This window comes from Bidens hawaiensis, unplaced genomic scaffold (assembly GCF_021521415.1).
Source record: "Bidens hawaiensis isolate Kalapana, Puna unplaced genomic scaffold, B.hawaiensis_p1.1 tig00024978_1, whole genome shotgun sequence".
NCBI classification, from domain to species: domain Eukaryota; kingdom Viridiplantae; phylum Streptophyta; class Magnoliopsida; order Asterales; family Asteraceae; genus Bidens; species Bidens hawaiensis.
Genome location: NW_027493961.1, coordinates 146,156 through 173,667, shown reverse-complemented (window position 1 = coordinate 173,667; position 27,512 = coordinate 146,156). Strand labels below are relative to the sequence as shown.

Below are 27,512 nucleotides of genomic sequence, written 5' to 3'. Positions count from 1 at the left end.
TTTTCTGGTGAGTTTTTCCCAACTAATAGTAACGAATAAAACGAAACGGGTCGAGTGGGAAACGGATAAAGGAGAAACCACCTGATTGAAATTGAGATTTGGGGTCAGGCTAAGGACCCGTTAAACTAAGCGCTCTCTGGAGGCAGCCCGAGATTTAGGGTTTTGTTTCTTTTATTTTTTTTAATTAAAAATTTAAAAAAATCATAAAAATAAAAATTAAAAAATTAAAAAAATACAAAAACACAAAAATATGTTTCTTTTTTATGTTTTTGTTTTTTGTTTTGTACGCCGCTACATGCGAGCTAGTTTGAGTTTTTACAGGTATTATTATGCGCATAGTAGCTCTGATGGCGTTTTGGAACTGGTTCACCCGAGGTTGCGGCCGTGAATGAAATGCTATACAGTCGTTCGTTCGAGTCATACACAGCTGATGAAGAATCTGCATCTAAACCAGGGGAGTAACCCGTTCTCTATTTTAATTTCTGTTCTTTCAAGTTTTAATTTTATGTTTTACGTTTTATTTTTATTTTATTTCTTTTCTTTGTTCTCATCGAGGACGATTTCGTTCTAAGTGTGGGGATGGGAATTTATTTTACTTAGTTGTAGAAAAAAAATTAAAAAAAAAATAAAAAGTTTTCACTTGTTCTTCATTTTCGTACATTGTTTATTTTATTAAAAAAATGTCCCTTGTTTTTAGTTTCTTTTGCATTAAAGTGGGAGATGATGATATTTATCAGAAATCGATTTTTCAAACTACTAATAATATGAGATTAATAAAAGAAAACGCACTTAACTTGGGATGTGTCGGTAGGCTCAGCCTTGAAAATGAAAGGGCAAATTTGATAAAACGGTTAAACGGAAATCTTTTGTGGGTAAAGCGTTTTGTCCGTGGAAAATAAGCAATGAAAGGTCGGGCCATACTCAAGCCTCAAATTTTGGTACGAAAATGTGGAAATATCATGAGTGTTAAAAACATTTGAATACGTTATCATATGATGCTTGGGTAGGTTTAACGTTAGAGTATGCCGTGTAGCCTGTGATATAAATCTTAAACTGCTAGTTTAGTGTTTTACACCTCATTGGCGTATGGATTTATAACCTTAAATCCTATATTGATGGGATGCTTCGGGTCCAGAGACCATGGGTCTGTATGCAATCTATTCATTTGGGTATTCACAATTCCTAAGTGGGGTTGTGGATATTTAAAATAAAGCCAAAGAGCAAACCCTTATAAGTCTATAAACATGATCACAAAAAAGTAAAAAGTACAAATACACTACAGACTTGATCATCCACGCTGTTTGCCATGTGGGGTCCCCTTGCTCGCGTCTCATTACCATTAAGAAACGGACCACAAGGGACACGCTACATGTAGCCCTACAGATGAAATTTTGCATACTCACCTATGGTGATGGATTTGGGGTATTGCTTGATAACGGGGGTATGTCATGTTGTGGGAACACTAGCTATTAATTAATTGAACCTTAATCGTATCTAATGGCTGCTTGGTAGACTTTGATGGTTAAGCTTAGGTGGATAAACAATACCCTTGATCGTCTTAACTATTCATAAAAAATTAGAGTAACAAAACTTTTAAATCTGCTAACTTTGAGGTTTAAGTCAAGTTGGGGTGGTCTGGTCCGGTAAAAGCTGAAAATAAGCGGGTCTTAATTGTGTAATCCACTGAGTAATATCATTGTCAGATCTTATTTGTCCTGGTAAAGATTAAGGCATGGGTTTAAGTGGACAACAATATCGGTGATCGCGGTTTTTGTGTTTTTCTGAGCTTTAAAAATTAACCTAAATGTTTTTAAGACTGTATTTTTCGATTCTGATCCAACTGCATTAGACTTTTTCAGGGACGAAAAAGACTTAAGTGTGGGGATGTTTGATGTGTCGTAAAACATACTTACTTTCCTTATCGTTTTATCATGATTTAATTGCTTTTTAGTTTAATTATTAAGAGGTTTAGCTTGTTTTTGCTTAATTTTACAAAGATGGATGTTTACTTGTAGGTTATGAGTTTTAATGAATAAAAGTGGCAAGTTTGAAGACTCTAGGGGCTTATTTGAGCAACTTTGAAGACTACAAATCAAGGCCCGACCCAAGCCCACAAGTTAGAAGCCTCACATGTATAATATATTAATTAAACAAAAGAAAAAAGAACCCTAATAGCCCCTAAATCCCGAAATCAGCATCAACCAGCCATAAAACTTCCGTTTGGCAGCATCTAGGGTTTCAAAGAAAGTCGTTTTTGCATCTTGTGTGACCAAGTGAAGAAGAAGGAGGTTTAGGACAACTTGGTACAGCAGCTAGGGACCATATTCATCAAGAAACTCAGCCATATATCTTAAGTATTAATCCATAAACTTTATGTTCTTGTTCAAGATTCATAACTAGTTAATTTTGATCTTTAACTTGAATTGTTTTGCAAGTAACTTGAAGATTGACTTGTGCTTGATTGAGATTGATTCTTGAATGATTTTAATTATGTTTATGTTGAGTTATTTGATGTTTACTTTGATGTATAGCTGCTGTCCAAATATCATGTTCGGCTAAACTTGTTAGTTCTACCTAGGTTAGATGAATATTGTTAGGTTTTAATGAGTAATATGGATTGTTGATTATCATGGCTTGAATTGTTATTGAAAAGTTTGGTTTAATATTGAATTAGGTTGTGTTTAGTGGTTGTGAATTTATTAATTACACTCATATACCTCTTGCTTTGATTAATTGAATACGTTTTGATTGATTGTTGCTTGTTAGAACTCTTTACTTGGTGTTTAGGGTTTGTTTGCGGGGTGATCAACCGTAGGGTTTAAGTGAGTGTTTTAATTGAATATAATCAGTGGGTGAACACCTTCTTAGAGACCGAGAGGTGATAGGAAGTAAGGTCGTCTCTTAGCTTTTACTTGTTAGGATTAAGATCGCGCGAGAGCGGGTTTGGTTCTTGTCGGGTTTGGGTTTTGAGCGATTAGTTGATCTAGTTTAAGTTAAACTAAATTGTTCCTTTATCCTTGGTTGCGTAGTATTCGTCTCCATTAGGGTAGTGTGTCGGTGAAACCGAGAGGAGAGTCGACATTAGAGCACTTTAACAATTCGTTTCTCGGTTTGTTCTTAAAATCAACTAAGTGTAAGTTAGAGTTTGTTAGTGAGACTGAGAGGTGATCTAGCTTTCTTGAGTGAACCTTAGTTGTGTCATCCTTAGGAATCGGTGTCGTGAGAATCCTCAATCCATTATCTTATTATACCTTCAATATGATTCTTACCTAGGTAGACGTTTTCTCCGATTACAGTTAAGTTTCCAAGTTTTGTTAAGAGTTTAGTTAAGTTAAATTAAGTCTTTTAAGTTAATTAAATTAAGTTAGGTTAAGTATTTAATAATATAAAAATCAATTTAAAATATATTATTCTTAGGTGAGTCTTATTTAGGGTTAAGTATTAGATACGTGTTCACATGTCCTTGTGTTCGACACTCGGACTTCCTTAGTGCTATACTATTAGTGATCGGTACACTTGCCGGTTTTGTGTGGCTTCTTTAGGAATTTCGTTTAATAAATTTAAAGCTTAGTTGTGAGAGCATCGTTAGACACACATCACTTTTCCACCGACTATGTTTTCCACTTTGGTAATCAGATTAATTACCAATTGCACTGTTTCATCTTCATCTTTCAGAAAATACACCCACGAGTATCGTGAATAGTCATCATTCACAACCAAGCAATAGGACGTTCCACCCAGGCTTTTATCGTTTATGGGTCCAAATAAATCCATGTGAAGCAAATCCAAAGGTGAGACAATTGAGTTAATCAATTTGGAGTGATGTGGTTTCTTATGCTGCTTTTCTTTCTTGCATGACAGACATTGATCTTCAAAGTTGAAATTCTTCAATGGAACCCCAAGTACCAAACCATTTTTGTAACATCCCCAAAATTTCGATCCAAATTTGACAAATTAGGAAAGTTGAGGGATCGAAATAATATATAAACAAGTCATGAGAAAATATTAAATAAGAAAATATAAGAAAAATAAGGAAATAAAAATATTTCCTAAGTTAAAGTTTTCTTACATAAAGAATAAAAGGAAACTCCATCCCACATGGAAGGATGTAAGAAAGTGGAAGCCTTACACTTGGGTATAAATAAGAGAAATGGAATCCATCCCACATGGAAAGTAGTAAAGAAATGGAAACTCTGTATAAGGAAGAGATTTTCCATAGTAATATTCTTTTATGAATATCATGCACCAAGTAGTCCTAGCGGAGGGTGCGTAGCAACGACGCGCACGCGCACAGGCTTGGGCTTGGGCTTGGGCGAGGACGAGGACGATGGCGATGGCGAAGGCGAAGGCGACGACAAGGGGCGTTGGGCGCAATGTGGCGCTTTGATGGCACACTTTGCATGCTCGTATCGCCGCGAGCCGCTTTAAGAGCCGCCTTAGTATTTTTGGACAATGAGAATTAGACCAGAAGTGACAAGCTACAAAAGATGAAGGGCTGAAAATGTAAAATAATATACAAGGACCCATCGCGCTACGCGATGAGTCCAAGGAGATGGCCACCGCGTACCGCGATGGGCCGTGATAACGCATTACCCACGTGTCACACTGTGGTGACACGTGGCAGCCGGGCATGACACGTGGCAGATGTGTCAGACCACGTGGCGACACGTGGCATGATCTCAGAAAAGTACCCGTCGCGATACGCGACGGTGTTGAAAAAGGGGACCCATCGCGTACCGCGATGGGATCCAAAATTTGCTATAAATAGGAGGGAGTCACGGCTCATTTCACACACACCCACAGCCACTCTCTCACTAGAATTTCACTCTCTCTCTACCTCGGTTTGCGTGCCACAGACCCGACAACCATTAACTCGTAATCCGTGCCAAATACCCGACGTTTTCCTCGAAGTGCGTGCCAACCAAAAGTAACCCGACATTCCGCCTCAAAGTACGTGCACGACCCGGCGACACGTGAACATCGCCTTGATTTGTGTGCCAAGGAAGGTGGATCAAGAACGCCTCGATAAACGTGCATATAGAGTAGAAGTGATGCCCGTATAAGCTTAGGAATATTTAACTCCGAATACCCGTGCGAGGTAAGGGGTTCTGCCTAAGTTATTATTATATTATTATAAATGGCTTAAGACCATAGTCAAAGGTATAGCCCGAACCTTGATTACGATTAAGAATAATATAACTTTTCTTAAGCAAAGGTTATAGTCGACTAAGAAATATAGTAAAAGAAATTATAGTTATGAAATTATGTTTCTTTTTGAAGAAGAAACTCAATATAGACGTTTCTTCCGTAAGAAGAAACGTAGCATATAGTTGGTAAATGAATAAAAGGACTAAAGGTCCAATTGTTTTATATAAACAAATAAATTTATCAAGGTTGAAGTTATACCAAAATAGACTAAAGGTCTAAAGCTAGATCGACGATCTAGTTATTTATACAAAGGTTATTCTCGTACTATACGTCCGAGGTAACAAAACAAGAAGAAGAGAACAAAAAACAGGAATCAGTATCAGAAACTGATTATAAACAGAAAAGGTGAATACGCCCCAAACCTTTTTATATTGAGTCAGAATGTTTGCTTAGGATTTACGAATCCTTAAAACTTTGTGTACAATAATAAGAAACGGACACTCTGATTAAGAGTATACATGTGTCTGGATCCAAACATACATGGTGACTCGGCATTTCCCCGAGGCCATGCATATCATCAACATGCCTCTGAAGGTCTACGGGACTGTTCAGAGAAATGATATTGTGTATATAATTAATTGTACATGGTACTTAGGGTAATTTGATCCCAATATAGTTGGGTGCCTAATGAGTAGTCACAAAAGTATTATTGTTGGTTTCACAAAGGTATTGAAAAGATAATTTTAGAGTTAGTGTTATTCACAAGCTTTGTGCTGACGTATTTTCCCACCATGTTACAGGGAAACAAGAAAGGTTATAACAGGCAAGCAAGAAGGAATAGAAGATTGGAGTTATAGTCATTAGATGCTATCTGATGGCTCAGATATTTTATTTAAAATATGATAAAAGAGTTATGTTTTATAAAGAAATGTATTTGAAATATCAAACGGGTATTCAAACCCGAGATTTTAATAAGTTTTCAATATAAATATTTTAAAGACTTCCGCTATAAACCGCAACTCTAATTTATTTACAAAACAGGTACCAACTTGTGGTCACACGCCTAGGCCCTGAGTTGGGGTGTGACAATTTTTGACCATGTAATTCATTTTACGAAGATGGATATGACCCGTCCTCCGGTGCCACAATTTTGATTCGGACTCTGTTGCTTTAGGCAAAAGGCATGATTCTTCTGTCGCCATCTTGGTGGACCTCATGTCCATCACATATGTATTCTTCTCTCTTGGAGCTTTCATAACAACCCAATTTTCAGAAATCTTGAAACCAGGATAAAGAACGAGTGCTACGTCCTTTGTAAAGTGCACGGAGTACTCTTTATCACAGATCTAAGAAACACTTAGAAGATTGTGCTTTAACTCTTCCACAACTTGATCCTCCCATTAGTAACAGTACCGATTCCGGAAATTTTTCCTTTACTTTCTCCTGCAAAACTAACTCTTCCTCCCTGTACAGCTTTCCAATCACGTAACAATCTTGTTACCCGTCATGTGCCGAGAACAACCACTGTTGACAACCCACATGTTGTTCACAATCCTATCCGACTGTTCATGCACAGTTAAAGAGACTAATTAAAATCGGGAGTTGCCTAAAGTTCCTTTGAGGGAAGTTTCCATTTGATCTGACAGGAAGATTTCTAGAGAAACGATTATGAGACCAGCCAAACATCCTTGAGTTTCTAGCATTAAAAGTTTTGGATGACTCAAAGTTACACGTTCTTTGATTAACTGGGAAAAAACGGGGTTGGTTTCTTGGAAATCTTGGGTTTGCCCAACGATTAGTGTTATAATATTTAAAGTTTTAATCAACACTAGTTTTAGGTTTCATTTTATTCTCAGTTTTGGTTGGCCTCATATTTTTGGATTTCTTCCTTTTCAGAGAACAGTTACTAACAACGTGTCCCCTCTTATGATATCTAAAGCAACTCTTGCTCGAACCATTAGTGTCCATCCGAACATCCATTTCGGAGTTGCGGCAGAATATGAGGTTGTGTTACTGACAGTTTGTTTCACATAGGGGGGACAAATGGGTTTAAGGAAGATTTCTTTTCATCAAAAGTACCATTCTCCCCCCGTTTGAGTAACACAACTTCATCATCCATGTTAACAGAGTTGACAAACCTTCCAGAATTTGAAATTTGACTTGTGACTGGAGAATTTGCCTAATCGATTCGTTAATATCCTTATCATCCTTCTCACGATAGGTAACATTAACGTCGGTATTGCTTGCCTGGACCTTAACGGGTACAGTGTTGAATTTCATGTTACCCGTTACAGTCTGATCAGTTTCAACACAAGCAGATGGCTGATTACACAGATTATAGGTATAATTATTATTAAAAGGTGGTGGAACTTTTGTGAATCCAATTCCCCCTTTTTTGATAGGAGAAAGTTGAACACTTAGGACATGATTAAGCATCATGGAAGAGTTCCTAAATTGTTCAAGTTTCTATTTAGTTCCACCACTTTTACTTGGTAATTAGCTATATGTTTATCCTTTTCAGCTATAAGTTTGGTCTTTTCTTCCACTACTTCATAACTTAGATCAATGACTTGTATTTTCTCAACTAGAGTGGCCTTAAGGAACCTTATATCTTTTTCACTAGCTTTTATTTTTACCGGATAACTATTTTCCTTTTGTTTAGAATAGTGATGTTCCTCCTTTAAAGTTTTTAATTTCATTTCCAAACTTACATACTGATCAGTTAAAGCATTCAATTATTCAGGCAGTTTCTCACATTGTTCACACTGAGGTTCATAACATACCTCTGAGAGCTGATCATTCAATTCTGCCATGTACGCTTGATCCTCCACTGGTTCCTTTTCACATCTTCCAGTCACGATATTCCCCAGATTCACTTGTTCAATCACCTCCTCCACTTTGATGTTCCAATTATACCCACCATCCTGTTGAGACACCATGGCTTTTGTCTCAGCACCATTTCCATTCCCATTCTGATGAGTTGGCCTGTTCTGACTCCTTTCAACTCTTTCATTTGTACATTCTCTTGCAAAGTGCCCATTTTGTTGACAGTTGTAGCAACGAACTTTGGACTTGTCAAATCCCGGTCTCCCTCCCACGAATTTTCTTCCTGTCTTATTCATAAACATTTTCACCCTTCTTACTATCATAGCCATTTGCCAATGCAGATCCATCTCTTCCATGTCATCAACATCTATCTGATCATAATCCTCATCCAAGTTTGCAGGGTCAACTATCGTTCCTTTGATGTAGTTCTCATAAGAAGCAATGAAAGAGGCATAAAGTGCAAATTGTTGTTCAGCCGATTTTACACTCATATGCATTTTTGAGTAATTCACACTTGAAGAACTTGTGGAAGAGTTAACAACTGAAGATTGAGGTTTTGACGAACTACTTCCACCAGCTACAAAGCATATGTCTCCATCCATGTTCATCACAACATGACCATCTTGAGTAGAGTTTGATTCACCCACTGAGTAATAAACAACCGATTCTGTTTTAGAGCTTGAGTTTGGAGAGCCTCTTGCACCATACATTCCCGGATCCTGAACCTGATCAGTAGGCGTATCTTTTCTTATCATATTAAGCTTATAATTACGTAACTTGTTGACCACCATTTCCAAATCAAAGTTTTCAAACTATTTATCTTCTCTCATCAAAACTGTGTATATCTCCCATTTTGGTGGAAAATCATCCAGAAGTTTTTCTACAACTTCAACCTCAGTGTACTTTATGGAGTAGTTGTTCAACTCGGTCATCAAGTGATAGTATCTTGTGATGATGCCATCAAGTGATTCATTCTTAAAGGATTTAACACCGAGAATTGAGTTTTCAACAATTTTGACTTTGAGTTCCGAATTCCGACCTTTTCTGCATAACGGTTTTCTAATGCTTCCCACAATTCTCTAGCAGACTTGTACTTCCTGAACGTATGTAGAATCTCTTGACGTAGTGCCATGGTTATTGTTGATAATGCTTTACTTTCTGCTTTATACATTTTCTTCTCATCATCCTCCATCTTATCATACTTCTTTAGTTGCTCACGACCTTCAAACTCAGTTGTTGGAGGATATAGCCATCCTGAATACATACCCACATCTTTGCATCTTGGTATTTCACGTACTGCTCAAACATGTCTTTCCAAGCAACAAAATTAGTGCCTTTAAGTAACTTTGGAGCTTTAGTCGGTGACCCAGCTTCAACCTCCATTTTTACCAGTTCAATGATGTTTATTGAAGACATATTAAACCGAAGCGAGAACTGAAATTAGAAAAAAAAATGTATTCTGTGTACAGCGGATGGCTAACTTCGCCTCTTATATAACTTCGCTTAGGGCGAAGTTAGAACACATTAAATAACTTCGCTTCCAAACAACTTCGCCAATTCACAACTTCGCCACTAATATGTTCGCCAAAGCCCTAACGACGGGTGACGGCAACTTCGCTGGATCTTGGATCTGTTTTCGAGCACTGTTTATTTGATTTCGGAAGGTTTAAAGGTAAAAGAGTGAGCGACGAGGGTAATACGGTATACGAATGGACTAAACGAACGGTGTTTTACGTGAAACGATTCCGCGAAAAGTCAAGCTGAATGATTTTCAAACTCGTGTGATAATCCCGAACCACACAATCACGAGCAAAAGCTCTGATACCAATTGTAGGTTCCCAGCCAGATCTACACAGGAGTATCTCGTAACACGAGGGTGCAGAATCCCCTACGTATACGATACGAGTGTTTATACAAGAGAAACGTAAAGAACACGTAACACGTAAGAACAAATGTTTAATTGTTATTAGCTATCAAAGCATTAACCGATAAACCCAGCCGTCCAAGAAAAAATGAACCAACAACCTACTTTGAACGGCGGAAGTTAGGTTTATATAAACCACGACAACTTCACCTAACAGGCTAGGCGAAGTTGTCCCTAACTTCGCCTACTACTAAGTTCGCTAAAACAAAAGATCAAACTAACAAGTTCACCTAAACGTAATAACCAGAGTAATAATTACAGACACGATAAACTCAAGACTAATGAACTACTGGCACATTGCACCAACAATTTTTACCCACCTTATTACTTAACATAGGTTGAGTAAATATTAAGGTTAGATACTTTAACCCGTTTTCGAGCAAACTTACATTTTTAAAGGGTTATTATTATAAGTTCTTAAATAATTACATTTTTAAACCTTGAACTTTAATTGTTTACATTTCTCAACATTTATTTTATTTAAAGACTTTCAAGACAACATTTCTAAATCTGAGACTTCTTTCCTTTTAGGCATTGTTCGTTAAACCCGTCGTTCCGGCAAATCTCCAAATTATCATCAAGTTTATTACTTGAACGTGAGTATTTTCATACCCCGTTTTCCACTTTTCGTTTTGGGGGTGACATTTCATACTTATTCAAATTAAATTCTTTATACTTAAATCTTAAACCACAACTATATTTTACTTAAATAAATGCTCGATTTGGTGTTCTATACTTACATGTCTATATACTTATGTGTTTTATCGCTTTTGGAGGGTTGATTTATAAATCCGTGAACTATATGGTACTCTCTTTTAGCACGGTGCCGTTAATGTATTTTAATTAACGACCTCAAGAAATCCGAATCTATTTGGTATTCTCTTATAGACGGTACCGCTAATGTATTCTTATTAGCGACCTCATATTATCCAAATTATTGCTATATATTTGTTGTTTCGTATACAAGATTGTGGCTTTTTCTTTACTATATACTATTATGCTCAAACTTATGAATTGTTCACCAACCTTTGTGTTGATAAACTTTATTTTATGAAATTTTACAGGTTTGCATCTTGGTTGAGTCGAGCTTGTGGAGAAAACGTGTCAAGACCTTTAGGATATTAGTAAATGAACAATATTTAATTTGCTACATTTTGTGATATCTTGTTATTGCTATTTTATGATTATTTGTTATGTGACATTTTCGATGTTGTGAAATGAAATGAATCTGTTAAATATTGTCGCTTTAATTAGTGTCATGTGCTTATGGGCAATCGTTACACCTCGGCATGTTTCACCGCCTTTCGTTGGGGTGTGACACAACTGAAGGATCACTTGTATATACAGGTGATATCGCATTTTTGTCGTCCCATGCGATCATATCATGCAACAAAGCGCAAGCATACGTCACTCTCCTATTATTGTCTACAATCATAGTTCAGATTAGTCTCCTAAGAATACCCAATTTTCCTTTATAGTACCGAAAGCATGTTCCACATCTTTTCTTGTCGATTATTGGATCTTCTTGAACCTCTTTTAATTTGTCTCCACGGGATATGAAAACGCTTTCACAAACATCAACTAAGCAGGGCGGATCCTGTCGGTAAGATAGTATCAGCGTTTGTATAATCGTACATTTACATTGGACACTTAGGGACAATTCCATTCCTTTCGGTGAGAAATAATGGATATTGTCTTAGAACAATGATGTCGTTGTTTGACTCGGGCGTACCACAAAACTCATGCAGTATTCATAAATCTTGTGAGACAACTGCTTCGACCATGACTCAATCATCACATTACAAAAATATTCTAGAAAATTCACGGGAAGTCCTTTGGAGATACATAAATTCTCACCATATTTGTATAAAGGATTACTGGTTGCGAGTTATGTAACAGCCGATGTTATTTTTTGCAATGTCGTAAAATTCTTTTCATTCTATCATCTACGCCCTCTTGAAACGTTATATAATTTATGTATTTAGTAAAGGGATATATGTAAATGCTCATTTCTTCTATATTAACGAAAATTTTAAACGTTTCAACATATGGTACTTTTGACAAAAAAAACATATATTTGTTGTATTTCGGGTAGTCAACAAAATAATCTTCCATGAGCATATGTTGATTGCTTTCACGATCATGTGGTGCATATCTTTTTTTAGATGTTTAGATGTTGTCGTGTCTTCATCTTCAAGTTGGTCAATGATATTTTTGAAAAGAACTAAGCTTCTATCGTTTAAAAAATACCGTCGTCGTCATCGATAGGATGAATGAACAACTCCAGCCCACCGTCAAAGAAATTATTTTGTAGAGAATAACATTTTTGGAAATGCTGAGTAGAGAAAATGGTTGCAGAGTATGTTTGAAAAATACTACTGAGATATATTATGTATGAGATTATGACCAAAATGACCCTTTTTACGAAAAAAAAAACATCTCTTGACTAATCCTAAAAACCAAAAATACCTAAAATGGTCACTTTCTAAAGTCTCAGATCCAACATATTAGAACTGACATCCAACAAATTTATTTAATACCCTTCCGTTTATGTACCAACAACATCTAGACACGTATACACTAATGGTCGTCCATAAACCTATTCCGTCGGACTTGATTGAAGAAGTCTTCGTAGTAATCTTCACTCGTATTATCCTTCGATATTGGATCGGGATATCTAGCTCTCCTTGCGTCTCGCATGAAGCCGTCGATTGTTTTCTTGAAAGACATCTAAGTGTGGTTTACATTGAAGTGAGATAGAAAAGGTTAACAGTCTATCTTATCCCTATTTAAATTTAACAAGTAATAAAAATACTTAATCACTTGGATCGAAGCTTAGGTATCAACAATTAATACCTAATTCGCTAAGATCGATGGCTCTGATACCAACCTGTCACACCCCCATCTTAGGCCTAGGCGTGTGACCAACAGTTGGTACCGTTTTTGTAAATTAAATTAATTAGAGTAGCGGTTTAAGTGCGGAAATATTATTTGTGTGGATTAAAATATTAAATATTTACATAACAAAATACGGGATTATAAAATACCCGTTTAGTGTTTACAAATACTACTTGTTTATACAAAACCACCATTTTAAGTTTAACATTTAAACAAAATGATCTGAGCCATCAGATCGCCTACTTCACTTCGATGCTTCAAGCGGCTATCCTTCATTACCTGAAAAATGTTTAAAAATATGTCAGCAACACATGCTGGTGAATAAGCTGACGCATAAAATATTTTTCTTTACTGGATTACCTCTCGAGACATAACTTAGGTCCGGTCATCGTGGCTTAGGAATAATCAAGTTAAAACAAAACACAATTATAAACTTAGCTCTACTCGAACCGCTCAGCAAACACCGCAGTGTTCGATATAACTTAGATACCATCAGTATACACATGATTACCCTCACTCGGACGTAACTTAGGTCCGGACCATCGTGGCGGAGGCAAATAACCAGGTGTGGCGCGGTGTGCCTACAAACTTACCACATATGTAAGGATCTAAACAAACGTACACGACAGCCTGATGGCCAGCAGTTACCTTTGTTTATAATGTTTTAGAGATACTTAATCTCATGTAATCAAACTTTATTTTGACTCGATTAATACAAGTTTATAAAGTTGGGCGTTTTCACCTTTATTTGAAAAGATCAGCTTCAATACACTGACCGGTTCTTCTTTGCTATCTCGGACCTATAGTACGTGTATAACATATTATAAATACCAGATCTTTAATCTGGCTTAAGACCCTTAGTCTCTTTTGTATAATCTTTACCTCGATTATATTTTCTTTTAAACCTTTAGTTTAAATATTCTTTCTTTCTTTTATATGTTAAAATGTTTACTTTAACTTATTTACTTTTCTAACACTACATTTCTTCTTCTTGAAGAAACATATACTTAAATCATTTACTTATTATTAAGAAACTCAAATAATAGTATTATCAATAACAAAGATATCATATTTCTTACCTATATTTTCTTTGTTATATTTTCTTTATTTATTTGCTCGAGTTATAGACTATATCCTTGAATTAGGGTTTTAAGCCTTTAATATTTTATTATTATTTAATTCGGGCATTATGCCTACCTTGTTTCGTTTACCAAACCCTAGTCACTTGGGCAGCACTTCGACGCCTTTTCTTTTCTCAAGTCCCCTTTGATCAACACCCTTCTTGGCACGCGAATCGAGGCACACCAAAATCTTCACAACACGTTGGCACGCACTTCGAGGCGGGCGTCAGGTCATATCGGGATGGCACGCTCTTCATGATAACGCCATCGGTGTGTGGCATGGATTTGAGGTACGTCGGTTTTTTGCCACGGAAAACGAGGAGACCTGCATGCTTATCGAGGTGATTTCTACAGTGAGAGAGTATGATTTAGAGAGAGAAAGATGATATCAGATTTGGTGTGAGGAGTGAGAGGGCTTGAGCCAGCTATTTATAGGCTGATCACAGGACCCATCGCGATACGTGATGGTCCAAGAGCAAAGCCATCACGTATCGCGACTAGCTCTGCTGTGTCACCCCTAGCCTTGCCACGTGGCAGACGCGCCACGTGGCGGACGTTGTGCCACGTGTGGACACGTGGCAGGACACTTGTCTGTATGTCAGACCACGTCATCGCGATACGGGATGACGTTTGGTCCATGGCCGTTGTGTATCGCGATCGGGCCAGATGACATATTTTCTTTTTTGGCTTTTAACTTTGAAATTTGACATTTTTAACCTGATATTTACATAATGTTACAATATGAGGCCCAACCGAATGGATATGAAGCTCTACGAAATAGATTTATGGTCGACCATTTAAGTGTATATGTGTTTAGATGTGTTTGGTTCAAAAACGGAAGAGTATCAAATAAATTTGTCGGATGTCAGTGTGAATCGGGTTATATTACCCGATTTTGGGTACCCGAAAAAGCCAACGATGGTGTTCTCTCATGCGGGTCCCATACCCGCACCTGGGCACCCGCATGCACCGAGTGTGCCCTTATGAACGTCTTATTAGCTAACATATATACCTTTGAAGTGGGCTAGTGAGCCATAACATTGTTTGGTGAAACATGGTTTTTAAGCTATTAAGTTAAACGATCCAAGCTTATGGTAATACAAGATCAGACTCGCCTTGGATCGTTTACCCTTATAGCGGCAACAACACGATTATGGCATATGTATGATAGTCAATAACCAAGCGATTATTGCTAGCTTGATGATCAATAATTACTAGGTTATTTTTGGCAAAATTTAATTATTTGAAGTGACTAAGTTTCTCTAGTTGCTGCTGATGATAGCCAAATCAAGTGCCAACTTGCATACTTTTTCAACAAATAATGTGCCGTTTAAAATACACAGTTTGATGAGGGATATTGGTTTTCAATACATCTAACTTTAATCCTTTGGTAGGGAACACTCCTAACTTTTGATTTGCTATTCACCGCTCCCAACTTTCACCTTATTTTCTTCTATCACCCCGAGCACTAACGGAGCACTAACTCCGTTAGTTTTTTTGATGACGTGGACTGCTGACGTGAACTATTTTTACTTGCGTGGAAAATGGCTATTATTTTTTTATATTAAAAAACCCCAATTACATATACCACCACCTCCATCCCTACCAAATATAGAGTCAACTCGCTGTAAAAGCTTGAAACACAACCAACAGAACCCTAGCCGTCATTGCACCTCACTATTAACGCTTCCCGAAGAACAAGAATACAAGTGGAAGCTCGTCAGAACCCCTCGCCGGAATAGCGAGGTTTGCCGGAAAAGCTTAAACACAACCAGCGAAACCTAATCCATCATAGCACCTCACTATTAACGCTTCCCGAAGAACAAGAATGCGGTTTGGAGCTCGCCGGAACCCTTCGCCGGAATAGAGAGGTTCTCCGGAAATCTTAACAGACTACCGGAGTTGCATTTCAAAACACCGGTATGCTTCATACTGACTCAATGCTTCTATAGTAACCGCCAGAGACCAAGAGTCGTTTGAACTTCCGTGCCGCCACCGACTCCTTTGCCGGAGCATCATCAGTGGCTTGTGGTTGCACGTATATGACTAGGGGTTTTCATGGTCCGGTTTTCGCGGTTTCTCGTCAAACCACAAACCAAACCATTGGTAACGGTTTTTGATTTATGTAAACCAAAACCAAACCGTATAACTTTTAAACCGAACCAAACCAAACCAAACCGTTAGTAACTGTTTGGTTCCGGTTTAGTTTCACGGTTTGAGCTTGTTGGGTTATTCTACAAAATGTTCACAATAAGAATTGACATATTTATGGTGAAGAATATCAAAATTACTATCCAACCAAATTCCAAACTATCCAAATTTATTGAGATAACAACCTGTCAAATTAATTAGATTCTATGTACATAAAAAGGTGTAAAAATACTTCAAAATAAAAGTGTTGCCTTATTGTAGTTTGTGGCTTGTGTTACTGTGAGTTTGGGATTTACATTAAAAGTTTTAGTTTAACACATATGTAACAATATATATATTAAAAATAAATTCAAAATGTATATTTAAATTATACAGTCCGGTCCGGTTTATACAGGTTATTTTTTGATAAATACCGTAAACCAAACCGTTTGGTACGGTTTGATATTTTTCAAACCGACCAACCAAAACTTAAGAAAAAAAACTAACCATGAAACCGAACCGATAATCGGTTTGGACGATTTCACATTTTCAAACCAACCCGTGAACACCCCTATATATGACAACCGTCATCGGCTTTATTACAGTCGAAGATGGGTATTAGTTTGGGACAGATGGTTGTTTGAGGTGGAATGAGAGGTTGGTGGTGGTGGTGGAGGAGGGTGGTCAGTTGGGTGGAGGTAGTAATGGAGTTAGGGTTTTATTTTAAAAAAGAAGAAGAGATGATGTGGTGTGTGGGGTCCATAATTTTTATTATTATATTATTTTAAAAAATGACACGTCAACGAAAAACTAACGGAGTTAGTGCTCTGTTATTTAGGGAGTGATAGAAGAAAATAAGGTAAAAGTTGGGAGTGATGGGTAGCAAATCTAAAGTTTGGAGTATTTATTTTCAATGGATTAAAGTTGAGAGTATTAAAAACCAATATCCTATTTGATGATTCACCAACTATAAATTTGAAGACTTTGGTTCACCAACTACAAATTTTGAATTATCCGTTAAGATTTTACGAGGATTATCAAAACACTTAGGTAGTGTTTGGTATGCAAGAACGACAGAGGGAATGAAATGATTCATTATTTGAGAATGAAGAAAGTGATGTTTGGTTACTCATTGGAATGTAATCATCCATTACACATAGAATCTCATTCCATTAAAACCATTCATTCCCACCCCCTTCTTTTTTCATTCCATTCCTCCCTCACTCTATTTTATAAATACCACCACCACCTAAAAACAACCACCAACACTATCATCGCTACCATCACCACCACCTGACTGTCACCGTCGCCACCACCACCACCTTACCACCCGCGCTACCACCGCCACCTGACCATAACCGCCACCACCACTATCACTACCTAACCACCACCACCGTTGCCGCCTGACCACCATCACCGTCGCCACCACCCTATCATCGCCATTACTACCAATGCTACTACCGCTATTGCAACCCCCACCACCACAACCACCCCACCTAACCACCACCACCATTATTTTCTTCGCCAGAGCTAACACCACCACCGTCGCCATTTTAGTTTTTTTTTGTTGAAAAAATATATTTTGGGATAGGAATATTTTTATTATTTCTATTTCATTCTTACAATTTTTTTGGATACCAAACAACATAACGCAATTATTTATTTCATTCCCATAGGTTAACCAAACAAGACAAAAAAATTGTAATGATCATTTCATTCCTTTGTTCATTCAATTCCTTCTCTCATTCCATTCCCTCTTCATTTCATTACTTCCAACCAAACATACCCGTAAATATGAAAATAATATGTAGCTTTTATTGTTTCGTTTTTTAAGGTTTTGTAACATTTGCCTTTTGCCTCTCATTTATGAATTTTGGTTCAATAGACTTTTATTACAAAAGTTTCACACATATATTTTTGTATCCTCAGTTTAGCTTCTCATATTTACTTTTAACCCTTCCGTTTTGTTAATGAAACATTTTCCTTTTCAACTACATTTTAAATTTTTAGCCCAAAACTTGACGATAAACCTTTCGTCATGAAATTTTTACCATAACAAATCGAACTGCGCTTTACCAACTTCCCTTCACAACCCACGACAACTTTCGAATATACAACGTTTAACCCGTTACGCACAGGTATGAATACTTGTTAATAACAAATAGGAAAATTATTTAAAAAACCACAAGCTACCAAATCTTACAATTTAGTATGGATCTAAACAATATCAAGTAAAATTGAGAAATCATTAATATTTTGGTGATTGTATCAATCTATGAAAAATATTTGAAGTAGTCAATTGTTAAAACTGATTGAAAATCACATGGAAAAGCTACAATAATAATGTTTGTATAGGTTAAATGGATGTTTTCTCACTAGTCTCCGAATAAAGTGTCAACTGTTGTCCTGCCGCCTCCTGCAACCCTGCTACTTTTATCACTTCGTTTACTCACATCCATCTTCTCACACAACACACTACACAAGCATTGTCATCATCATCAAATATATCAACACCACCAAATTTACACCTCTACCCTACCCCCCCCCCCCCAACCCCACCCACCTCCATCTCCTGCAAAATCCCATAAAAACCAAAACTTGATGGTGACTAGTGATTGGATTGAATTGTATATATAACATTATAACATCATATCTTAATGGAAAATCTTTAGCCCTAGAACTATATGTTTCTAGAAAACCTTTTTTTAAAAGATTTTATAAACAATATAAGCATAGACCCACATGTACATGTATGGTGTAGAATTGGAAATAGACATTATTCTACAAATGATAATAGTTTAAATGCATGAAAATTTAAAACTAAGGCTGAGGGGTGTGGGGGGCGCGAGAGGGGGCGTGAGTGGGGGCGCCATCCAATAATATTGTGACGTGTGGCAGAGAGAGAAACTTGATAAGATGGGTATTGGTAGTGGTGATAGCGCCCCGGGGCATGGTGTGGAGGGGCGCGAGAGGGGGGCGCGAGCGGTTTATTTTTTTATTTTTTTATAAATGTATTAAAAAAACGTATTATTAAAAAAACAAGTAATTATTTAAACAAACACACATTAATTAAAAAAACACATTAATATATAAAAAAAATTAAAGTACTAAAAAATTAAAAAAACACATTAATTAAAAAAAATTAAAAAAACACATTAACATTATTCTTATTCTTCGGCTTCGTCTTCTTCGATCAACCTCTTCCGGATACGTTCCTTTTGTTTTTCCATCAGCATTTGGTCGACCGGATTTAGGTGGCTGAAGTCTCTTGCAAGGAAGTCCAAATCTCTCATTCTTTTTTTTTCCTTTTTGTCAACAGAGACCACCTCCAGGGTTTTGTTGAATTTATTGAGGGATTCAACAAGATCGTTGATGTTTACGGCTTCCCCCTCAGCCGGTTTTTTCCCCCTGGCGTCCCTTCCCAATGGCCGCCTCCTCGGCGGTGAAGACGTTTCCTCCCCCGCAACGTTTAGGTCGAATCCAACCCGGCAATCCGACCCGTCCGTTGTGCTGTACGCTCCAGACGAACTAGTTTTAGTCCGTTTCGGCCCTACTTCCGCATCAAGGTCCGGCGCCACCAGCTCAACCCACTTGGCACACCTTCTCAACCTCTCCCACAACTTTACACCGTCCCACGTCTTCACCGCCCCATACCTCCGCAGGCACTCCTGCTTCCACTCTTCGACAGTGAAATTATAGACCGCCAAATCGTCACTGCCACTTGGTCTCATACGACCGGCGTTCCTGTTGAACAGATTAGTAAACAAGCCGACAAATTTTCTAATTTCGGTCCACCGACCCGAAATCATATCGGGATTCCGCTCTGTACTCCCAACGAGCGAATAGAACGTCTCCCTAACCTTTGTCCAAAAGACCTTGCTCTTTTGGTAGTCGGCTGCAAAATTATGTAAATAAATTTGTAAGCCATTTAACTTTTTTATTTAACTTTTTATTTACAATCATTTTTAAAAACGTTAAAACAATTACCGCAACGCCGATCCTCAGAAATGGCTATCCAAGCCCGACACAGGGCTTCCTTCTCATCCGATGACCACGGAGTGATTTTCCGTTTCGCCCTTCCGGTCGAAGCCGAACCCGACCCGTCCGTTGCAAGTTGTTTTTTCCGGTGGACGCGTCTTCTTTGTCCCGCAGCTTCACCTTCTGGTTCCGGTTCTTGTGTCTCCGGAACTACAAAGTTAGGAGACGGTTGCATGTTGGATGGTTGAAAGCCGGATGATTGTTGCGACCCCGAATAAAACATCGGTTGTTCCGGTGCCGACCATAAATCGTCGTAAGGGTAATCTGAATCTAGGTTTGGGTACCAATTTCCAGACATGTTTTTAAAAAAAGGTTTCGAAGATAGGGTGATTTTGGGTTTTGGGTGTGGTGTGTGATATTCGTTTTGGTTGTAGTATGTGAGAATGGTTGTGTTTGATATGTATTGTGATATATGTATTGTGATATATATAGATGATTTTGTTAAAAAAAAAAAAATATTTTTATTCATTATTAAAGCCTTCCAACGGCTCTTTCCCATTTCCCACAGCCACTCACGCGCGCGAGCCTCCTGGCGCCTGCCTCGTTTTCCGCTCTCGCGCCCCTCTCGCGCCCCTCTCGCGCCCCGGTGGTGTGGCTCTCGCGCCCCGGGGCGCTATCGAAGTCCCTCACGCGCCCTGACTAGCGCTCCGCACCCCTCAGCCTAAGATGATGCATAAATGGGTCTTTTTCATCTCTCTTATCCTGAAAAAGCTGTCAGCAGAGAGAGAAAGAGAGTAAAACAATAGCTGTAAAATTGTGCAGCAGCAGGGTTTTATAACACAGTTGCTACTCACTATACTATACTTTGTCACTATTATTACCCTACTCTTTCAAAGCTCTTGACTTTATTAATCTGCTCCACAAACCCACATAGATTCTGCAATCTTTTTGCTTACAAATGATGTCACTTGCTAAAAAATTGAGTCTTGAAACTGTTTCAAGAATCTCGCCGGGGAGTTAGTGGTGGTCCACGGCGGAGGACGTTGGTGGGTTTGATGGAGTGTTTAAGAAGAAAGGTGGAAGCTTTCAGAATGATGGGCTTTTGTTTCTTTCTTCTGGTGTCATCAAGCTTCAACCTTTTCGTGAACTGTGATGATGGTGAGTTGTTTGGTACAACCGTACAAGTTTTAATGCATAGTGTACAACTTCACAAGTCATTTTTTATGATTTGGGAAAAGGGTTTGTTTTGTAATCATGGTTCTTGAATCTTGGTTTTAAATAATTTGTTAACTATGATTTACATTTTACAAGAATTTTGAAGTCCTATTATAATATATCCTTTGACTTGTATTATATATTTTATTATTTAAGTAATGAGTAATGACATTAGTTTAGTGCAGTTTCTTGCACTGTTTGTTTCAGATTAATTAAAATAATCAAATCCACTTGAAGAATGTGCTTTGAGTTTGTATTTTAGTTAATGTAACTTTTTATTATTTTTTTTATTGTGAAGGAGGGATATTGTTGGAGATTAAAAAGTCATTTAGAGATGTGAATAATGTGCTCTATGACTGGACTGATTCATCTTCTTCAGAGTATTGTATATGGAGAGGTGTTTCTTGTGATAATATCACCTTCAATGTGGTTGCACTGTGAGTGTATTAATTTCAACTTTCAAGAACAAGATTATGACCGACTTTGTTTGGTCAAAGTGTTGACTTTTGTTGAACCATGTTTCAGTAATCTTTCAAATTTGAATCTTGATGGGGAACTGTCACCAAATATTGGACAGCTTAAAGGTTTACTCTCAATGTACAGTTTCTTTCCTTTAATACCCTTGAGCTAAATATTGAATATAAGTGATATTTTCTTTTCTTTATGAAAAATAATGATTTTTGAATCATGTATAAACAGAGATCTGCGTGGGAATAGACTATCTGGTCAAATCCCAGATGAGATTGGTGATTGTACTTCCCTTAAGAACTTGTAAGCATCATGTAAAATAGCTAAAAATTTGTTCTTTTTTTGATTTTGATTTATGGTTATATTATTTTAATAGAGATTTATCATTCAATATGTTAACCGGTGACATCCCGTTTTCGGTTTCCAAGTTAAAACAGCTTGAGCTCTTGTAAGTTCAAACTCCATTCAGTACTCTTTTATCATTCTTAACATTAGTATTTGCTAAGTATAAACATTTACATCGCAGAGTCTTGAAAGACAATCAGTTAACTGGCCCGATCCCTTCAACATTATCACAGATTCCTAATTTGAAAACTTTGTAAGCATCATTCTTTCATTTTTAATTTCTTTTCCTATAACAGTCATAAAAATCCATAAATGCTGGATATCACAGGGACTTGGCACAAAACCGTCTAAACGGTGAAATTCCGAGGCTTATATACTGGAATGAAGTGTTGCAGTATCTGTAAGTTTCTGAAGCTTGAATCTTACTATTATTTACTTGTTTAGCAAGCTAACATGATTTGTAACCAGAGGATTGAGGAGCAACAAGTTGGTAGGCGAGCTCTCTCCTGACATCTGTCAGCTAACCGGCTTGTGGTATTTGTAAGTATTGTTTTATACTTCTATATATTAATCATGTCGGTTTACTTTTCTATAAAGTGTTTGCTTATGTATGATCATATGCACAGTGACGTACGGAACAATAGTTTAAGTGGCACAATGCCCTCAAATATTGGCAATTGCACTGCCTTCCAGGTTTTGTATGTACCGAACTCGAGACGATTAAATTCATAAAAACATGTGTTCTTGTTTTGATTATCGTTGTGTTAATTGTGTTAGGGACTTGTCATACAACCAACTGACCGGAGAGATACCGTTCAACATTGGTTTCCTACAAGTAGCCACATTGTGAGTCTATGTGACCATGTCATATAGGCATATAGCTTTTGACTTAAATTTGAAATATATGCATATTAATATATATACAACAATCTTAGATCCCTTCAAGGAAATCAGTTCTCAGGTGAAATTCCGTCTGTGATTGGACTCATGCAGGCGCTTACGGTTTTGTAAGTAATGTCATTTGTTTATTTATTAACAGTCAAGACTCAAATTTTGTTTGATTTTCTTAAGCGAATTGAGTTGGTATTTCAGGGACTTGAGTTGCAATAATTTGACTGGTCAAATTCCTCCGATCCTTGGAAACTTGACATATACAGAGAAAATGTAAGAACAGATTTTTAATATATAAATAATAATAGTATTTTAGCTAAGAACATTTTATATATTAATTTCTTGAAACTGTGCTCCTTGGTAGGTATCTCCATAACAACAAGTTAACAGGATCGATTCCTCCTGAGCTCGGGAATATGTCAATGCTCCATTACTTGTATACATGCGCTCCTGTTTTAATTATTATTATTGTTTTCATATAGAATATTATATAACTGTTACAAAATTTTAAAGGGTGTGTATTTCTGTTATATAGGGAACTGAATGATAATCAGCTTACCGGTCATATTCCACCGGAGCTTGGAAAACTAACCGATTTATTTGACCTGTAAACTCTGAAGCTCCACCTTTTAATCTGATTTTCTTTTTCTTTAGGAAGTTAATAATGTTGTGTGATTGTAGTAATGTTGCGGGTAATAAACTCGAGGGACACGTACCAGAGAATCTTAGCTCTTGCACTAATCTCAACAGCCTGTAAGTTTTTAGAACTTTTCCTTCTGTAAATTTTATGTAGTCGATATTAATCGTTTTGGACTTGGCAGCAACGTGTATGGGAATATACTGAAGGGAACCATCCCTGCTGCATTTCAAAGGCTCGAAAGCATGACATATTTGTAAGTTTCTACATTTTTGATTTAATGATGCTTCAAACCCTCTTACCGTATATTTTCATGGTATTGCAATCTTTTTTTATTTTTATTTATTTATTCAATTTTTTCTAATTTGAATTAGGAATCTTTCATCAAACTACCTTACGGGTCCTATTCCAATTGAGCTGTCTCGGATCGGTAACTTGGATACATTGTAAGTAATTCTAAGTTGTTGCTGACTTTTAAATTGATTATTTTTTTTTCTTTTTTATGCAAAATATTATATTGGTGTTTTTATATTGTGGCTTAGGGACCTATCTAACAACAAAATCAGCGGCCCGATCCCTTCTCCGCTTGCTGATTTGGAACATCTTTTGAAACTGTAAGTTTACAATTTAATATTATGTTTCAATACTCGATAGGTCTATCTTATCGTGCTTCAACTTTCGTTTTCTTTTGTTGATAATCAATAGGAATCTGAGCCGGAACGAGTTGACCGGATATTTACCAGCTGAGTTTGGCAACTTAAGAAGTATCATGGAAATGTAAGCAACCATATCTTATTTCATAAGTTTCCTGTGGTTTTCAATAACATATATTACTTGTCCTTTTTTGTAGAGATCTTTCTTACAATCATCTCTCTGGTGTATTGCCCCAAGAACTTGGTCAACTTCAGAATCTGTTCATGCTGTAAGTCCTTACAAGAATGATATTTAAACAGAAAATCCCGGAAGTAGCCATGTTTCTGAGATACACCAAGAAAATAATTAATTTTGTGATTTTTTTTCATTTTATATTATAACCTTCGATTAAAAATTTCGTTGCCATGTTTCATTTGTTTCTTTAATTAACGTTTTGCAGAAAATTAGAAAGTAACAACTTAACGGGCAGTTTGGTGTCATTGGTGAATTGCCTAAGCCTTACGGTGTTGTAAGTTTTGGTGACATAATAACATATAAGGTGCCTTTCTATTAACGGTTTCCAACTGATTGTTTTCCATTTATGCAGAAACGTATCATATAACAATCTGGTTGGGGATATTCCTACTGGCAATAACTTTTCAAAATTTTCACCTGATAGGTATGTGACCAAACCTTCTACCAGTATACAATAATTACATCTTAAAAACCGACTTACAAAAACACACATTATCGGTGCAGTTTTCTAGCCAACCCCGGTCTATGCAGCAGTTCTCTAAGTTCTTCATGTCATGCTTCTCGTTCCACCGAGCGAGGTAATCAACCATTACTAAAACTGTTAAAACTTAATGTTGGTTTGCTAATCTTACGTTAATAAGACTAAACAACAACTTTATGCAGTGACGATTTCTAGAGCGGCTATACTAGGAATTGCTCTTGGTGCCCTGGTTCTACTCCTAATGATCCTAGTGGCGGTATGCTGGCCCCACAGGTCAAGACGTTTTACTGACGGGCCGTACGACAAACCAGTTTATTACCCGTCACCAAAGCTTGTGATACTTCACATGAACCTGGCTCTTCACGCGTACGATGATATTATGAGGATGACCGAGAACTTTAGTGAGAAGTACATAATCGGATATGGAGCATCAAGCACGGTTTACAAATGTGTTCTCAAAAACTGTCGGCCGGTAGCTATTAAGAAACTTTACACTCATTATCCCGAGTATTTAAAAGAGTTCGAGACTGAACTTGAAATGGTTGGAAGCATCAAGCACCGAAATCTCGTTAGTTTACAAGGGTATTTGTTATCACCTTCCGGAAACCTGTTGTTTTATGACTTCATGGAAAATGGTAGCCTTTGGGATCTCTTTCATGGTGAGTATATATAGACTTTTAACATACAATTAGCGCGCTATATATAATTAACATATTAAACTGATTTTTTGTGAGTTTTAGGACCGTTAAAGAAGAAAAGGCTCGATTGGGACACACGGGTTCAGATAGCACTCGGGGCGGCTCAAGGGCTTGCGTATCTTCATCATGACTGTAATCCTAGGATAATCCATAGAGACGTGAAATCATCAAACATTCTACTTGACAAAGACTTTGAAGCACATCTTACTGATTTCGGTATTGCTAAAAGTCTATGCACCTCGAAAACATTCACCTCGACTTATATAATGGGGACCATAGGTTATATTGATCCCGAGTATGCCCGTACATCACGTCTCACCGAGAAATCTGACGTGTACAGTTACGGGATTGTTTTACTTGAACTGCTTACTGGACGGAAAGCAGTCGATAACGAGTCAAACCTCCATCATCTGGTCAGTCTAGTTATAATATTTTCTTTTCATGTTATCTTTAGTTAATATAATGTTTAAATTTTTACAACAGATTCTGTCAAAGACAGCTAACAACACGGTGATGGAAGCGGTGGATCCGGAAATATCCGCAACGTGCAAGGATCTCGGGGACGTAAAGAAGGTGTTCCAGCTGGCGCTAATGTGCACGAAAAGGCAGCCGTTTGAGAGACCGACAATGCATGAAGTGGTTCAGGTGCTCGGGAGCATACTCCCGCCACCGAAGCACGAGGCGGTGGGTCCTGCGGTCATGCTCGCGCCTTCTAAAGTGTCGAGTTACATGGATGAGTACGCGAACCTGAAGACTCCACATTTGGTGAACTGCTCATCCATGAGCACATCAGATGCTCAACTGTTTCTCAAGTTTGGTGAGGTGATATCCCAAAACAGTGATTAGAAGTGAAATGTCTATATTGCCCTTAAGTGTTAAAATTTTATTTTAGTAGTATTTGTAGGGAGGATACTTTTTGTAATTGTGGAAACAGTTGCTGCTGTTGCATTGCATCCTCCATGTGTAGCTGATGGTACTTGTATGATATTATTATGATGTCTTGTGGTACTAATGGGCCCAGTGAACATGGGTGGGTAAATAATGGGCCCATGGATGGCAGTAGGCCGTTAATATATGTTATGTAGTGCCAAGTCCCATTTTCCAATGAAAGAAAGATTGCCTAATTTGATACATACAACACATGGTCACATGGGTGAGACAGAACGCCGTCAGGTGTAGGCGGGCCCTAGCCTAGGTGGGTGGGAGTGGAAGACGATATTTTAACTTTTAAGTACTACGTTGTTTGTTTTTTTGTTTTTTTTTTATGTTTGTTTTTAAACAAGAAAATTCTATTATAATATATGTAGCGGAGGGTTATAAAATGAGAGTGAATTTCAACACGTGCCGTCATGTCAGTAGAGGGAATAATTTTGTTTTAAGTGTGTAATGGTGTTGTAGTTCAAAAATCGCCCCACTTATTTTATTATAATTTTCACCACACAAGCCGTAGACAAATGCATGTCGTCCGCGGTGTTATCGCCCAAATTCCACCTATTTTGTCGCCCGCGGTGTTGTCGCCCAAATTCCACCTATTTTGTCGCCCACTACGTATGACCTTATTATAGATTTCGTTAAACAATTATATTGGTATTATCAACGACGACGACAACGTGATGATTAATTAGAATAATGAGTCTGATGATTAGGGTAATTTTAAGTGGTTTTATGATTAAACTTGTATGTTAGTTATAAGTGTGCTAGACATGATTGTGGTTTCATCCTTGTTGTTTGATGAAACCTGCGATTTTAAATTCATAGTTTCAAATTTGCGAATTTTATCTAATAGTTTTGTTTTTACTTGTAATTAAACTCGATCCGACTAATCTAGTTAACTCTGGTCGTTAAACCTGTTAGTGTGCCCTGT

General features: G+C 37.3%; 1 protein-coding gene across 1 annotated transcript; it reads left to right on the top strand.

The window, feature by feature from the left end:
* Window positions 1–20,752: 20,752 nt before the first annotated feature.
* Window positions 20,753–26,545, top strand: LOC143570398 (LRR receptor-like serine/threonine-protein kinase ERECTA). The gene is made up of 26 exons (XM_077056055.1): window positions 20,753–21,183; window positions 21,539–21,677; window positions 21,766–21,837; window positions 21,940–22,011; window positions 22,085–22,156; window positions 22,235–22,306; window positions 22,382–22,453; window positions 22,522–22,593; window positions 22,680–22,751; window positions 22,831–22,899; window positions 22,989–23,060; window positions 23,146–23,217; window positions 23,309–23,380; window positions 23,480–23,551; window positions 23,626–23,697; window positions 23,766–23,837; window positions 23,956–24,027; window positions 24,124–24,195; window positions 24,287–24,358; window positions 24,432–24,503; window positions 24,675–24,743; window positions 24,822–24,893; window positions 24,974–25,047; window positions 25,133–25,609; window positions 25,691–26,061; window positions 26,132–26,545. The coding sequence occupies exons 1-26, from the start codon at window positions 21,081–21,083 to the stop codon at window positions 26,492–26,494; spliced, it is 2,961 nt and encodes a 986-aa protein (XP_076912170.1). The 5' UTR covers window positions 20,753–21,080; the 3' UTR covers window positions 26,495–26,545.
* The last annotated feature ends 967 nt before the right edge of the window (window positions 26,546–27,512 follow it).

What these genes read in the sequence shown, in the direction of transcription:
- LOC143570398 (XM_077056055.1), top strand. Translation starts at nt 21,081, where the DNA reads ATGGAGTGTTTAAGAAGAAAGGTGGAAGCTTTCAGAATGATGGGCTTT. An exon ending in AATGAAGTGTTGCAGTATCT is followed by an intron (nt 22,454 to 22,521) that starts GTAAGTTTCTGA and finishes ATTTGTAACCAG; the next exon opens with AGGATTGAGGAGCAACAAGT. An exon ending in TTGACATATACAGAGAAAAT is followed by an intron (nt 23,218 to 23,308) that starts GTAAGAACAGAT and finishes GCTCCTTGGTAG; the next exon opens with GTATCTCCATAACAACAAGT.